Source organism: Priapulus caudatus, unplaced genomic scaffold, assembly GCF_000485595.1.
Source record: "Priapulus caudatus unplaced genomic scaffold, Priapulus_caudatus-5.0.1 Scaffold1829, whole genome shotgun sequence".
Lineage (NCBI taxonomy): Eukaryota > Metazoa > Priapulida > Priapulimorpha > Priapulimorphida > Priapulidae > Priapulus > Priapulus caudatus.
In genome coordinates this window covers 38,860-51,833 of record NW_014578890.1, presented here as the reverse complement: position 1 = coordinate 51,833, position 12,974 = coordinate 38,860, and the positions used below count along the sequence as shown (strand labels likewise).

Sequence of the window (12,974 nt, the reverse complement as noted above, 5' to 3'; positions counted from 1 at the left end):
GGCTTCTAGCGCAAGCCGCACTTTTATAGACATAGGGGTTTCGTTGGGGAGTAGAGAGATGGGAGAACGACGGGAGCTGGGTAAACATTGTACCAGCAGACATTGGCGGCGCGCGCAGCGCACCACGGCAGCAGGCGAGGTGGTGGTGGTGGGGGAGTGGAAGAGGAGAAGGGAGAGAGAGCAGATGCTGGAAACCAGGCTGCGCGCCGAATGGAGAAAAACGACGAAGGCAGCGGAGACTTCACGAGAGAAGATGCGAATCGCTCGCTCTCTCTGCTCTGCCTCTCTGCTCTCCTCTCTCTATCTCTGCTTCCTCTCTCCTGCTCTTCTGCGCTCTCTGCTCCTCCCAGGGCAGCCGCAGTCGATGCCGCCAGCCCGCGCGCACACCTCTCTCTCCCTCCTCTCTCCTTCTCTCACTCGGCTTCTCTTCATCCTGCGTCGCACGCCGCCGGCAGCTCGTCTCTCCTTCTCATCTCTCTCTCTAATCCTCGGTTCTCCTAATCGTCTCCTATCGATCTCTCTCTTTCCCTCCCTTGGTCTTATCTTTCATCTCTGTGTTTCCTCGCGTCTCGACGTGATCTACGGCTCTCACCAACACAACGCGACAATAGAACACTCTCTCTCTGGTCTCGTCTCAATCTCTCGTCTCTCTCTCTCGATCTCTCTCTCATCTATCCTCTCTCGATCTCTCTGATCTTCGCAGCACACACACCACCTCCTCCATTCCTCTTTCGCCTCTGTCTCTGACTCTCTCTCCGTCTCTTTCTTTGTCTCCCCCTTCCCTCTCTCTCATGTTCTATATTCTCCGAGCGCGGCCTCTCTCTCTCTCACCACGCAGCTCTGCTATTCTCTCTCTCTTGTACTTCTGGCTGCTCACTTCGTCGCGCTCTCGACCGCGTCACCTCTCTTCCGCCTCTCTCTCGTCTCTCTCATCTCTCGGTCGCTCCTCCGCTATCTCTGCATCGCTGTCGTATCTCTCTCTCTTCGCCTCTCTCGTCATCGCCCGTCTTCTTCTCCCACGAAAATAGATAGTGACTGGAACGCATAATTACTCAAGTGGGTAGCTCGTATGCGTATGCGTTAGTGGTTGAAGTTCTGTTAGCTGTTAAGTCCTTAGAACAGCCCAGCCTATTACGCCAGCCTCGTTTCTACCAGGGCAGTAACAACGTCACCCCAGTACACCCTTAACCCTCTCGCTCTCTCCTACTCGTCTCTCATCTCCTCCTCAGCTCTCGTCTGTCTTCCTTCATCTCTTCTCTCTCTCTCTTTCCTCGGAGCTCCCTCTCTTCCCTTCTCCTCTCTTTCCTGCCTATCTGACTCATCTTTTCTCCGTCTCTTCTCTAGCATCCTCTCTCCCAAGCACATCCCCGTCTCTCGTCCTCTCCATCGTCTTTCTATCTATCATATCGTCTCTATTTATCCTATCCTACTTTATTGTAATGTATGTATCGTAATGCTAGTGTATGTAGTATGTATAATTGTAATGTATGTATGATAGTATTGTTATTGTATGGTATGTATGTATGGTAATGTAATGTTGTCATGTATGTAGTATGTAGTATAGTCATGTATCGTAATGTATCGTATGTATGAATGTATGTATGAATATATGTATGTATGTAGTATCGTAAATGTATGTATGAATATGTATGTAGTATGTAATGTATGATATGTAAGTGTATCGTATGTATGTAGTATGTATGCTATGTAGTATGTATGTAATGTCCATGTATGCATGTAACTAGTATGTATTTATATCAGATGTATGATATGTTGGTATGGTATTATGTATGTAATCGTATGTATGCTAATTATGATATGTATGTATGTAGTATGCTATGTAAGTATCGTAATGGTATGTATGTATGGTATGTAGGTGTATGTATGTATGATATTAACTAGTATGTCATGTAGTATGTAGTGATGTAATGTATGTAGTGTATGGTGCATGATAATGTATGCTATGATAATGTAATGTCGTATTGTTTTTTAGGTATGTTATGTATGTTTAATGTATGTATTGCTATTGGTACATTATTATGTCATGTATGTATTATGTATGTTATGTATGCTTATGTATGATATGCTAATGTGAATGTTATGTTATGGTATCGTAATGTATGTATGTATGTATTATGTATGTATGTATGTATGTAAATGTATGTAATGTATTATGTATGTATGATCATGTATTGTAATTGTACTGTATGTATGTACTGTAATGTATTTATGTATTGATGTATGTATGATATGTATTGTAATGTAAAATGTATGTACCTGGTATGCTATGTATGTATCTATGTATGTATTACTGTAATGTATGTATTATGTATGTATGTATGTATGTATGTATTGTATGTATGTGATGTATGATGATGGGTGGAGGGATGATGTATGTGACTGTATATGTACTTATGTATGTATGTGATGAGTATTGTATGTACTGCGTATGTATGTAATTATGATGTAGTGTATGTATGTATGTATGTATTATGCTATTATGTATGTATGTATGTATGTATCTATCATATCTATCTATCTATCTGACTATCTTATCTTCTATCTTAATCTAATCTATCTATATTATCGATCTATCTACTCTATCATTATCTATTATCTATCTACTCTATCTATCTATCATAATCTAATCTATCTATCTATTCATATACTATCTATCCTATCTATCTAAATCTATTCTATCTATCTATGCATCTATCATATCTAATTATCTATCTATCTAATCTATAGTATCTATTTATCTATCTATCTATCTATCTATCTATCTATCTCATCTACCTAGCTAGCCATCTATCTATGGCTATCTAACCTACTCCTATCTATCTATCTCTTCTAATCTACTATCTATCTACTCATCTATCTAAGATACTATTCATATTCATCTATCTCTATCTATCTATCTATCTTCTATCATATCTATCTATCTGATCTATTTATCTGTCTATCTATCTATCTATCTCATCTAATCCACAACTCTACTATTTCTGTCTCGCCGCACTCTTCTCTCTCTCTGTCTCTTTCACAACAAACCCGACGCGCCTGAACACATTTTCCTGGCTTCGCTTTTCAAGTCTCTCACGCTTAATCTTTACTCCGTTCCTCATTTGTCCTTTCTCTCTCGTGCGTGCCTCTCCTTCTCTTTCTTTGTCTATCAGTCCCTGTCCTCCCTGCCTGTCTCTATTCTGTGCTGCCTGTATGTCTGTTTCCCCCGTCCACTCTCCTAGATCTCTGTCTCTCTCCTCTCTCACTCTCCCCCCCTCTCTCTCTCTCGCTCTGGACTCGTCGTCTTGCCGCTTTCCTCATCCGACCCCTCTGCCCGCGCACCCCCCGGGGCTCCCGCTTCGCACCCACTTTGTCTCTCCTTTCCCTACCACAGCCGAGCTCAACCACCGCGCGCGATTCTACCTCCGATCATCTTCCCCTCACCTCCCCTCCTCCTGCCTCTCTCCTCTTCTCTCCTCGCGTCCTCTCGCTATAAATATAACTCATACCTATCCTCTCTCTCTCACTCGCTCCCACCTACCTCTCCCTGCTCACATCCCCTCTCTGATCACCCGCTCTCCTTTCTCCCGCTCTCTTACCCACACCCTCACATCCATCTCTCCTTTTCTCGCCTCTCTCCATCGTCCTATCTCCTCTCTCTCCTCCTCTCTCACCCCTCTCTCTCTCCTCTCTCTCTCTCTCGTCTCTCTTCTCTCGCCTAGTCCTCATCTTTTCCTCTCATCTCTTTCTATCTCTCCTCCTCCTCGTCTCTCCGCTCTCCTCTCACGTCTCTATCATCTCTCGTCCTCGCCGTCGCTTTCTCCTCATCTCTCGCCCGCGCCGCTGCTCCCCCCTCTCCTCGTCTTCTCTGTTTGGTCTTTCTTTATCTCTCGTTGAAATCTCTTAAAAAAAAATTGTCCCGCCACCTTAAAGCATGTTCGAATGCCATTCGAATTGGCGACTAGAAACTCTAACCGTTCCTACTAAGTCCCGAAAATACAAATCCCTCCCTCACGAACTCTGGTCGACTAACAACCCGTCAGCCACACCCCTTACGTCGTTTCTCAGTCTGCGCTTCATTAGCTTCTTCGCGCCTTCTTTATGACGCCCCCATCTTCTCTCCGTCGCTATGCGCCCACCGCTACACAACTGTCCAATGTTATTACTTGTGTCGGAGTATACACGCAGCACTGCGTGTGTAATAGGGTCGGGCCGTGTGAGCCAGAAGCGAAAAGAGAGCAAGAGAGAGAGAGAGAGAGAGAAGAAGAGGAGAGAGAGAGGAGAGAAGAGGAGCAGGGAGAGAGAACGCGAGAGAGATGAGAGAGAAAACGCGAGAGAGAGAGAGAGAGAGATAGAGATAGAGATAGAGAGAGAGAGAGAGAGAGAGAGTAGAGAGAGAGAGAGGGAGAGAGAGAGAGGGAGAGAGAGAGAACGCGAGAGAGAGAGAAGAGAAAGAAGAGAGAGAGAGTAGTTGGCAGAAGAGAGAGAGAGAGCGAGAAAGAGAGAGAGAGAAGAGAGAGAGAGAGAGAGAGAATCCGCGAAGACGATGAGAGAGTTAGAGAGAGCAGAGAAAGAGGAGAGAGAAAGAAAGAAAGAGAGAGAGAGAGAGAGAGAGAACTGAGAGAGAGAGAGAGAGAGAGAGGGAGACAGCGGCGCGTGACGTGCCGCGAGGGAGAGAGAACGCGAGAGAGAGAGGAGAGAGAGACGCAGAGAAAATCGTGCGAGCAGAGAGAGGAGATAGACGATAGAGATAGAGAGAGGAGAGAGGAGAGAGAGGAGAGGGGGAGAGAGAGAGAACCAGCGGAAGACGGAGAGAGCAAGGAGAACCGAGAGAGAGAGTTGAGGAGCAGAGAGAGGCGAGAAAGAGAGAGAGAGGAAGAGAGAGAGAGATGGAGAGAGAGCAGGAACGACGCGAGACGAGGAGACGAGAGTGTAAGGAGGAGAGAGGACGGAGAGAGAGAGAAAAGAAAGAAAGCAGAGAGAGAGATGAGGAAAGAGACGGCAGAGAGCGAGAGAGCGAGGAGAGAGAGAGAGAGAGAGAAGAGTATGTACCAGCAACGCAAGCAGACGCCCCGTGTAACCCGAACCTCGGCGACGCACGCCACCCCCTCTATCGGCGGCGTGAATTTAAAGCATGAACGCCGGGAAACTCTAGCCAGTCTGCTCCGAGTCGTCGACGCCTTCCCTTGACTCCCGCGGTCCGCTCGTTGTGTTGCAGCCAGCAGCAGCCTCTTGTGTTTGAAAGCAAGCCACAGCGACCCGTAACAAACGAACGGACAGAGAAATTTTCGCCTTTAGACCAAAGATGGCGTCCAGGGGATTCACGAAGAAGACGTCCTATTTCACGTCGGGCGGCGGTGGCAGCGGTTTCTCGAGCTTTGGCGGGCTCGGGGGTTTCAACATGGAGTCGGCTGAGCTGCGCCGTTTCGAGGTGAGAACCCGTGTGTGTGCGCGCGTGCGTTGCTATGGAAACCGGACCGATTCCCGGATTGCGGCCCGCATTGTTGTCGGATACGTGTTTTGCACGGATTACGGATTACGGAAGCGGATGTGACTCCGTCGCACGCGCCAGTACGGCGGATTAACAACAACGTCGCCGTGTGTGTGTGTGTGCGTGCGTGCGTGCGCGCGCGCGCGTGTGTCGTGTGTGTGTGTTTGTGTTTGTGCTTTACGAGGTGAAAGGAGCGTCGCACAAAAAACACATCACTCACGCTCCTCTTCCTCCTCGCTCTTCTCTTCCTCCTCCTCCTCCTCCTCTCCTCCCTCCTCCTCCCTCCTCCTCCTCCTCCTCCTAAACCTACTACTTACTAAACTACTACTCACTACTACTACTACTATACTACTACCACTACCACTACCGACTAACCACGCATACTACTAGCTAGTGGCTGCGCATGCTGCTGCCTGCTGCTACTGCTGCTGCTGCCTGGCCTGCTGCTGCTGGCTGGCTGCTTGCTGCTGCTGCTACTAACAGTGGATCTCAAACAGAAGGACTGGATGAAGCCAAAATAGGCGTGTGTGCGTGCGTGCGTGGGGTGTGTGCGTGCTCGGAGCGTGTGCGTGTGCGAAAGCTGGGAGCGGCGGCAAAAGAAAACAATGCGGGCATAAAACAACGAGATAGCGAGAGAAGAGAGAAAGGAGAGAGGGAGAAAGAGAGAAGAGAAAGGGATAGGAGAAGGGCAAGTGGGAGAGACGAGAGCGAGAGACGGGGGATTATAAGAAAGTGGGCCAGGAAGGATGAGAGAGAGAGGGAGTATAGAGTAAAGAAAGTAGGTGAGAGAAGAAAAGCGAGAGCAGGGACGAGCAGCCCGTGGAGAGAGAGAGAGAAGAGTGACAAGAGAGACGCAACTACTAAGATGCGTGCGGTGGAATCTTCTAACACTATCAATAACGCCAATAACAAGCTGTATTCTATTAAATAGACTCCCATCGCCAGTCCAATGGACTTTAACACAGTGATACATACATCTTCCTATGTGTCGAAAATTTTATTGTTATTTAATCTCCATTCTTTCGATTCTGATTCCCCTCCCTTTCAAGTTTCAAAAAAATGCGTTCGCATTTTAAAACCTCTTAGTTCGTATGTTAGTTGGTGTATATACGGGGCATCCACTTTAGAGCGATGAAGCGAGGAGAAGCCGGGCAAGAAGAGTGAAGACGGCGAGCAACAGCGAGAAGAGGAGAGCGAGAGCGGAGCTGCGAGAGCAAGAGAGAAGAGAGAGCGGAGCAGAAGAGGCGAGAGAAGAGAGAAGAGAAAGGAGGAGAGATAGAGAGAGAGAGAGATAGAGAGAGAGAGCAAGGCGGATGAGAGAGAACAAGGAGAAAAAGCAGAGACGAGAGAGAGAGAGAGAGAACAGAGGAAGAGAGAGCGGACAGAGAGAGAGATAGCAGACGAGATAGAGAGAGAGAGAGAGAGCTGTGTGACGTGACCCAACATGGCGACCTGACGTCATGCATACAAATTTAGCCACCAGAGGGTGGATGACAAAATAGCGAAGGTCGTCCAAGATTATTACTCGCTCCTATTGAAGAAAATTCTAAAAACTCGACTATTCGAAAACTAGAATAGCTACCAAGTGAATTAATAGAATAATCATCCGAAATCAGTGGGTAACCGATGCTTCATTTTACGTGCAGAACGAAGAAATTGTCCCGCATTCGAATGCAAATGTTAATCGATGCAATTTAATGATTCATTGAAATGTTTTGGCGAAGTTAATTGAGTTAAATCTGTTGGTTTCTTTATTGGTTTGTTAGTTTAGATAACACGCCAGGCGTAACTAAGTAACGAAACTAACAACAGCGGAAGTTACTTATGAGTATTAACAATATTGTATAATATATAATAATATATAGTATCTTTGTGACAATTATTCATTAGTCCAACATTGATTTATAATCCATTTAAGGAATTTTTTCACACCCACGAATAACAGAATCTTTAACATTTATAATTAACATTTTTTTCTGCATAACTTTAACAACATTTCGAATACGGTGTTGTCTTGCATCTGGCCCTACTTTATGGCAAAATTTTGCAGTCGCGTGATCTTGTTGATGGCTGTTGCGTCATTCCCCTAGTAAACTTAGAGTAGTTATTTAATTACAGTTTTTTTCCTGTGTTTAGTCTCTTTAGTTCTTAGTTCGTTAGTTTATTCTTTTTTCTGAGGCCTTCGAACCGAGTCACGGCGATTATTAGATATGGTTACTCTTACCTGCATAAATATATTATAGTATAATATATATATTATATAGATATATATGCTATGATATTGGTATATATATAATGTATAATATACAATATACTATATTTAGCTGCATTGTTGGCACAATAGAAGTATACTTTTATTCCTTTATTGGGCGAACATCCTGTTTTAAGACTTATTTTAGTTTAATGATTCTCACGCATATTCCGTTCTTAATATCCTACGCTTATATCTCCTCTCGCCTCTCTCGCATCTCTCTCTCTCTGCTCCTCTCGTCTTCTCTCTCTCTATTATATATAGTATAGTTATTACTTATAAACTATATATTATATATATATTAATATCATATGCATCTATTCTGTTGTTAGTTCTAGCTTTATCACTTTGGTTAGTCTAGTCTCAGTGGTCCCGCCACACAGACACGCCCCCCTCCGCGCCTCACCAGCCAGCCCACGGTCCACCTATCGTCGCCCTCGTAAAGTCGATTTCACAGGAAAGAGTCACAATTTTTTGATAACGCGTATCTCGTCATCTAGACACAGTTGGCGAAATGCTGAGCATGGTATCAATTCATTATCAACTATCATATTTTGATTTGTGCCACATGCCGTAGTGGAAATTTTATAAATTAATATATATGTGTAAAATGGTATATATTGCATATAATAGATATAAGTATATTATATAATTATTATATATATATCATCACTATCTATATCAATAGTGTATCTTGAAGAAATAAGTATTAACATGTGAGAAAATTTAGGTTTCTCATATCATCCCCCATAGCGATGCTCTCGCAGTATTTGCTAAAGTTGCAAAAAAAATTCTCAGACACTCCAAGAAAATACGCGCAGCTAAACACACGCTTAGAATAGACGCTAGAGGAAAAATGAGGAAACATTATCTGTAGCTTAGAAACTCGGAGAATCACACTGACAATACGCACAATTAATCATACGTTCAGAATTTTACGCATCGGAGAACTCGCTTATGCGCTTATTTTACGCGTTGAAGAACGCGCTAGGGCAAATAAACTGTAAAACTAAATCTCATTCGTAAAATTATTCGCACAGTCGTTGCCTTTTGTTCATTGTGGGATTCATGCAGCAAAGTATCGGTTACTAAGGACGCAAATTCGTGAAGAAATAGATAGAAAGGCAGATGATGGAATGTTGATAGAAGATGCGGTACGACTAGACCAAAAACTAGAAGAAGAAAGGATAACGAAATAAAGAATAAAGAAGAACTATGCAAACTAAACTAATTTGTATGATTCGTTTGATATATTTGGCAGATTCTGTTGTCGTCGTCGTCATCCTCGTCGTCGTCGTCGTTGTCATCGTGGTCATAAAAAACCCATCATTAACTAGGCCGTGAATTACTTCCTGAAATCGGCACCTTTATTACCCCCCCCCCAACCCCAACACACACACACACACACACACACACACACACACACACACACACACACACACACACACACACACACACACACACACACACGACACACACACACNACACACACACACACACACACACACACACACACACACACACACACACACACATCATGCATTGTGTCTGTCGCGAGCGATGCATGCCGGGATGCCGTGCCGCGAAGGCCGCCATCTTGTGACCTCTTCGCGTGAGATAGCAGAAATGTTGTTACCAATACTACTTCTTCTTTTTCTGCTGCTGCCGCTGATCTATATATATCCGGCGCGCGCACGCTCTACCGTTGAGTTACGAAGCGCTTCATGTTTGTATGACCGTATGCTTAAGGAAGAAGGAGGGGGATAAGACGGAGGAAGGGGAGAAGGAGGAGGAGCAGGCCTGGGGAGCGCACGCGTGCCGCGGTGCACGGACCAAATTAGTAAAGCTGAAATAAAACACCCGGTGTGTGTGTGAGAGAGATGGGAAGAGAGAAGGAAAAGAAGATGCGGTATACAGTGGAAAACGTGTACCCGTCTCTCTCCCTCTCCCTCTCTCTTTCTCTCTCTCTCTCCTCTCTCTCTCTCTCTCTTTTTCTCTCTCCCTTTCTCTCTCTCTCTCTCTCTCTCTCTCTCTCTCTCTCTCGTTCTCTCTCCCTCTCTCGCTCTCTCTCTCTCGCTCGCTCTCTCTCTCTTTCTTTCTCTCTCTCTCTCTCTCTCTCTCTCTCTCTCTTGCACACACACACACAGAACCACGATAAATATACAGGGCGATGACAGCGAAGTGGCGGTGGCGGTAGGGCGGGACAGCGAGCCCATGTGTAACCACGTATAACTATGTACAAATGTGAACGCGGGGTTGGCCAGTGTGGAACAGCTTGGGTTGTAGGACTACTGTACGGAGACCGTTGTCTCTACATATAAAATTAGACTGGAGACCCGGGCAGGCGCTAAGGGGCGTAGCTGCAGTGTGTTAGTTTCCGGCTATATAATTTAAAACGAATTCAAAATTTAACAGCATGCCTGGGTAGGATTGTTCGGTTCTACAGTGTTAGTTTCAAGCTATAAAATTGTACAGGGGCGGGGGTAGCGCCAATAATTGGGTGTGGTTAGTCACACTGTGTCAAGATATAGATATAAAACTGAAAATGGACCTGGGTAGAGCCACTATGGGGTGCGTGGATGCACTGCGTTAGTTTCCTGCTATGAAATTTAACAGCGGCGTGTGGGTAGAGCCACTATGGGGTGCGTGGATCCACGCTGCTAGTTGCTAGAGCTCAGACGAAAATAGTAGGACGCCATCTTGAATCGACGGCCACGAATAGATATCGAGACGAACGGATGGTTTCTTCTTTCTTCAACTCACGCGTTTGTGTTTCATACTTGTCAGATGCTTCTAAGCTTGCCTTATTATCTTCGTCTTGAATCCAGTAAAGCCAGTGAGATTTATTGACGATGGATGAGGGGGAAGGGGAGGAGCTACAGGGGGAAGCCGCCGTCATAACCGTCTCCCCGCAACATCCATCACTTCCTTCTCCCTCGTAGAAAACCTTAGTAGTAGAGAGAATATAACACGGGTCGTTTATGAAAAAACCTTTTTATACAAACTTCACCCAAAACTCTTTCTCCCACGAAGCCGTAGTGTTGCGCGCGTTCGCATTTCCCTTCCATAGGTTCCCGTAGCAAACTTATTATATAGGTCGTTTATCAAAGGAAACCATAAGGAGGGCACAAAACAGACTTCACCGCAGTCTCTTTCCCCACGAAAATCTAGAGTACGCAGATTCAATACATTCCTTTATGATTCCTTCATGTTCTTTATTCCTGCAGATCCTTATTCCTTCAGAATTTATTCATTCTTTCATTTCTTTATTTAGATTCTTTCGTGAGAGAGAAGAGGAAGCTCCCTCGCCCTATACCTCCTCTCTACTCCCGTCCCCATGGTTTTCCGTTATTCACCCTTTCTCGTGCGCACGACATTAGTTGGTAGAAAATTCACCATTGATTGGGCCAAAAAAAAACACATCACACCACCCCGGGGCCATTTTCCGCGTAGAAATTTAATACAAACGTCGTTGTCTAAGTCCATCGTACAAATTTTCAGCAAATCCTTGTTTCCTCTTGGGGTTCTGGGCGTTTATTTATGTAGTAAACTAGTTATGTTACAGAGGTAGGTAACTTTCTAGTCGTAGTCAACTCTAGGTATGGGTTTAGTAGTAGTTTCTATAAATCGGTTATTGCTACACCAACGTCTCGCTATCTCGTGGCGTTATTCACCGATTTGATGTTTTCTCATCGCATCTTCGCTATAGTTTTCAGTGTTAATTAAGCAGGCACGGCAGACTAATTCAGGCAGGCACAGGATAGCAAATCTACATCCCATAGAGACGGTCCAGGCCTCCCCTTTCACACACGCGGGGTAGTGGCAGTGGATATACGTCGCGTAGAGACGGTCCAGACCTCCCCTTCACACACGAGGGTAGTGGCAGTGGATCTACGTCTCCTAGAGACGGTCCAGACCTCCCCTTCACACACGCGGGGTAGTGGCAGTGTATCTACAAGCCGTAGAGATGGTCTAGGCCTCCCTTTCACACACGCAGGGTAGTGGCAGTGGATCTACGTCCCCTAGAGACGGTCCAGACCTCCCCTTCACACACGCGGGGTAGTGGCAGTGGATCTACAAGCCGTAGAGACGGTCTAAGCATCCCTCTTTAAACGCGTGCGTTGACCTCTGTCAACGTTACCAACTAAGCCCGCATCTTGCTATATCAGGGTGTACATGTCACAATTGTATGTGCAACTCTGGCTGATAAAGGAGAGGGTGGAGATGATGAGGAGAAGGATGAAAGAGGGGGAAGGAGGGGTGGAATGTCAAACGTTATATAGCGTATAGAATTACTAGAGGTCGCGTTGCACCCGCCGTGTGAAAACAGACAAGCGATGGATGGGGAGGAAAGGAGGAGGTGATGGAGGAAAGGTGAACTATTGGGGGATGAAAATGGTCAAAGAGAGGAGTTGATATGGGAGGAGGTGGTCGAGAAAAGGTGTTGGGGAAGAAGGTGGTGGAGAGAAGGTAGAGGGGGAAAGGAGTTGGTAGGAAAAAAGGTGGTCGGGGAAAGGTGGTGGGGGAGAAGGTGGTGAAGAAGACAAGTTGATAGGGGAGAAGGTGGTCGGGGGAAGCTGTCAAGTTGGTGGGGGAGAAGGTGGTGAAGAAGAGGAGTTGATAGGGGGGAAGCTGATGGGGAAAGAAATTGTGGGAAAGAGATGGTGAGCGGAAGAGAGAAAATGTAGAAGATGGCTTCTTTTCTACACAGCCGGCGATTCTTATAATAAGAGATGCTGTCCTCCTTCTATGTATTGCTGCTACTCGTCATATAGTACCACTACTAGTGCCTGTGTAACTGCTGCTTCTGCTGCTGCTGGTGCTGCTGGTAGTGCTACGGCTGCTGGTGCTACTGCTGCTGCTGCTGATGATGATACTACTGCTGTTGTTGTTGCTGCTGCTGGTAGTGCTACGGCTGCTGGTGCTACTGCTGCTGCTGCTGATGATGATACTACTGCTGTTGTTGTTGCTGCTGCTGGTAGTGCTACGGCTGCTGGTGCTACTGCTGCTGCTGCTGATGATGATACTACTGCTGTTGTTGTTGCTGCTGCTGGTAGTGCTACGGCTGCTGGTGCTACTGCTGCTGCTGCTGATGATGATACTACTGCTGTTGTTGTTGCTGCTGCTGGTAGTGCTACGGCTGCTGGTGCTACTGCTGCTGCTGCTGATGATGATACTACTGCTGTTGTTGTTGCTGCTGCTGGTAGTGCTACGGCTGCTGGTGCTACTGCT

General features: G+C 45.8%; 1 protein-coding gene across 1 annotated transcript in view; it reads left to right on the top strand.

Moving 5' to 3' along the window:
• The first annotated feature begins 5,135 nt into the window (after positions 1-5,135).
• Positions 5,136-12,974, top strand: part of LOC106817690 (paramyosin-like) — a 30,802-nt gene continuing 22,963 nt past the window's right edge. Inside the window, exon 1 of the mRNA XM_014822375.1 lies at positions 5,136-5,431. Coding sequence (XP_014677861.1) covers positions 5,306-5,431 — 126 coding nt within the window. The 5' untranslated portion in view covers positions 5,136-5,305. The remainder of the gene's footprint in view (positions 5,432-12,974) is intronic.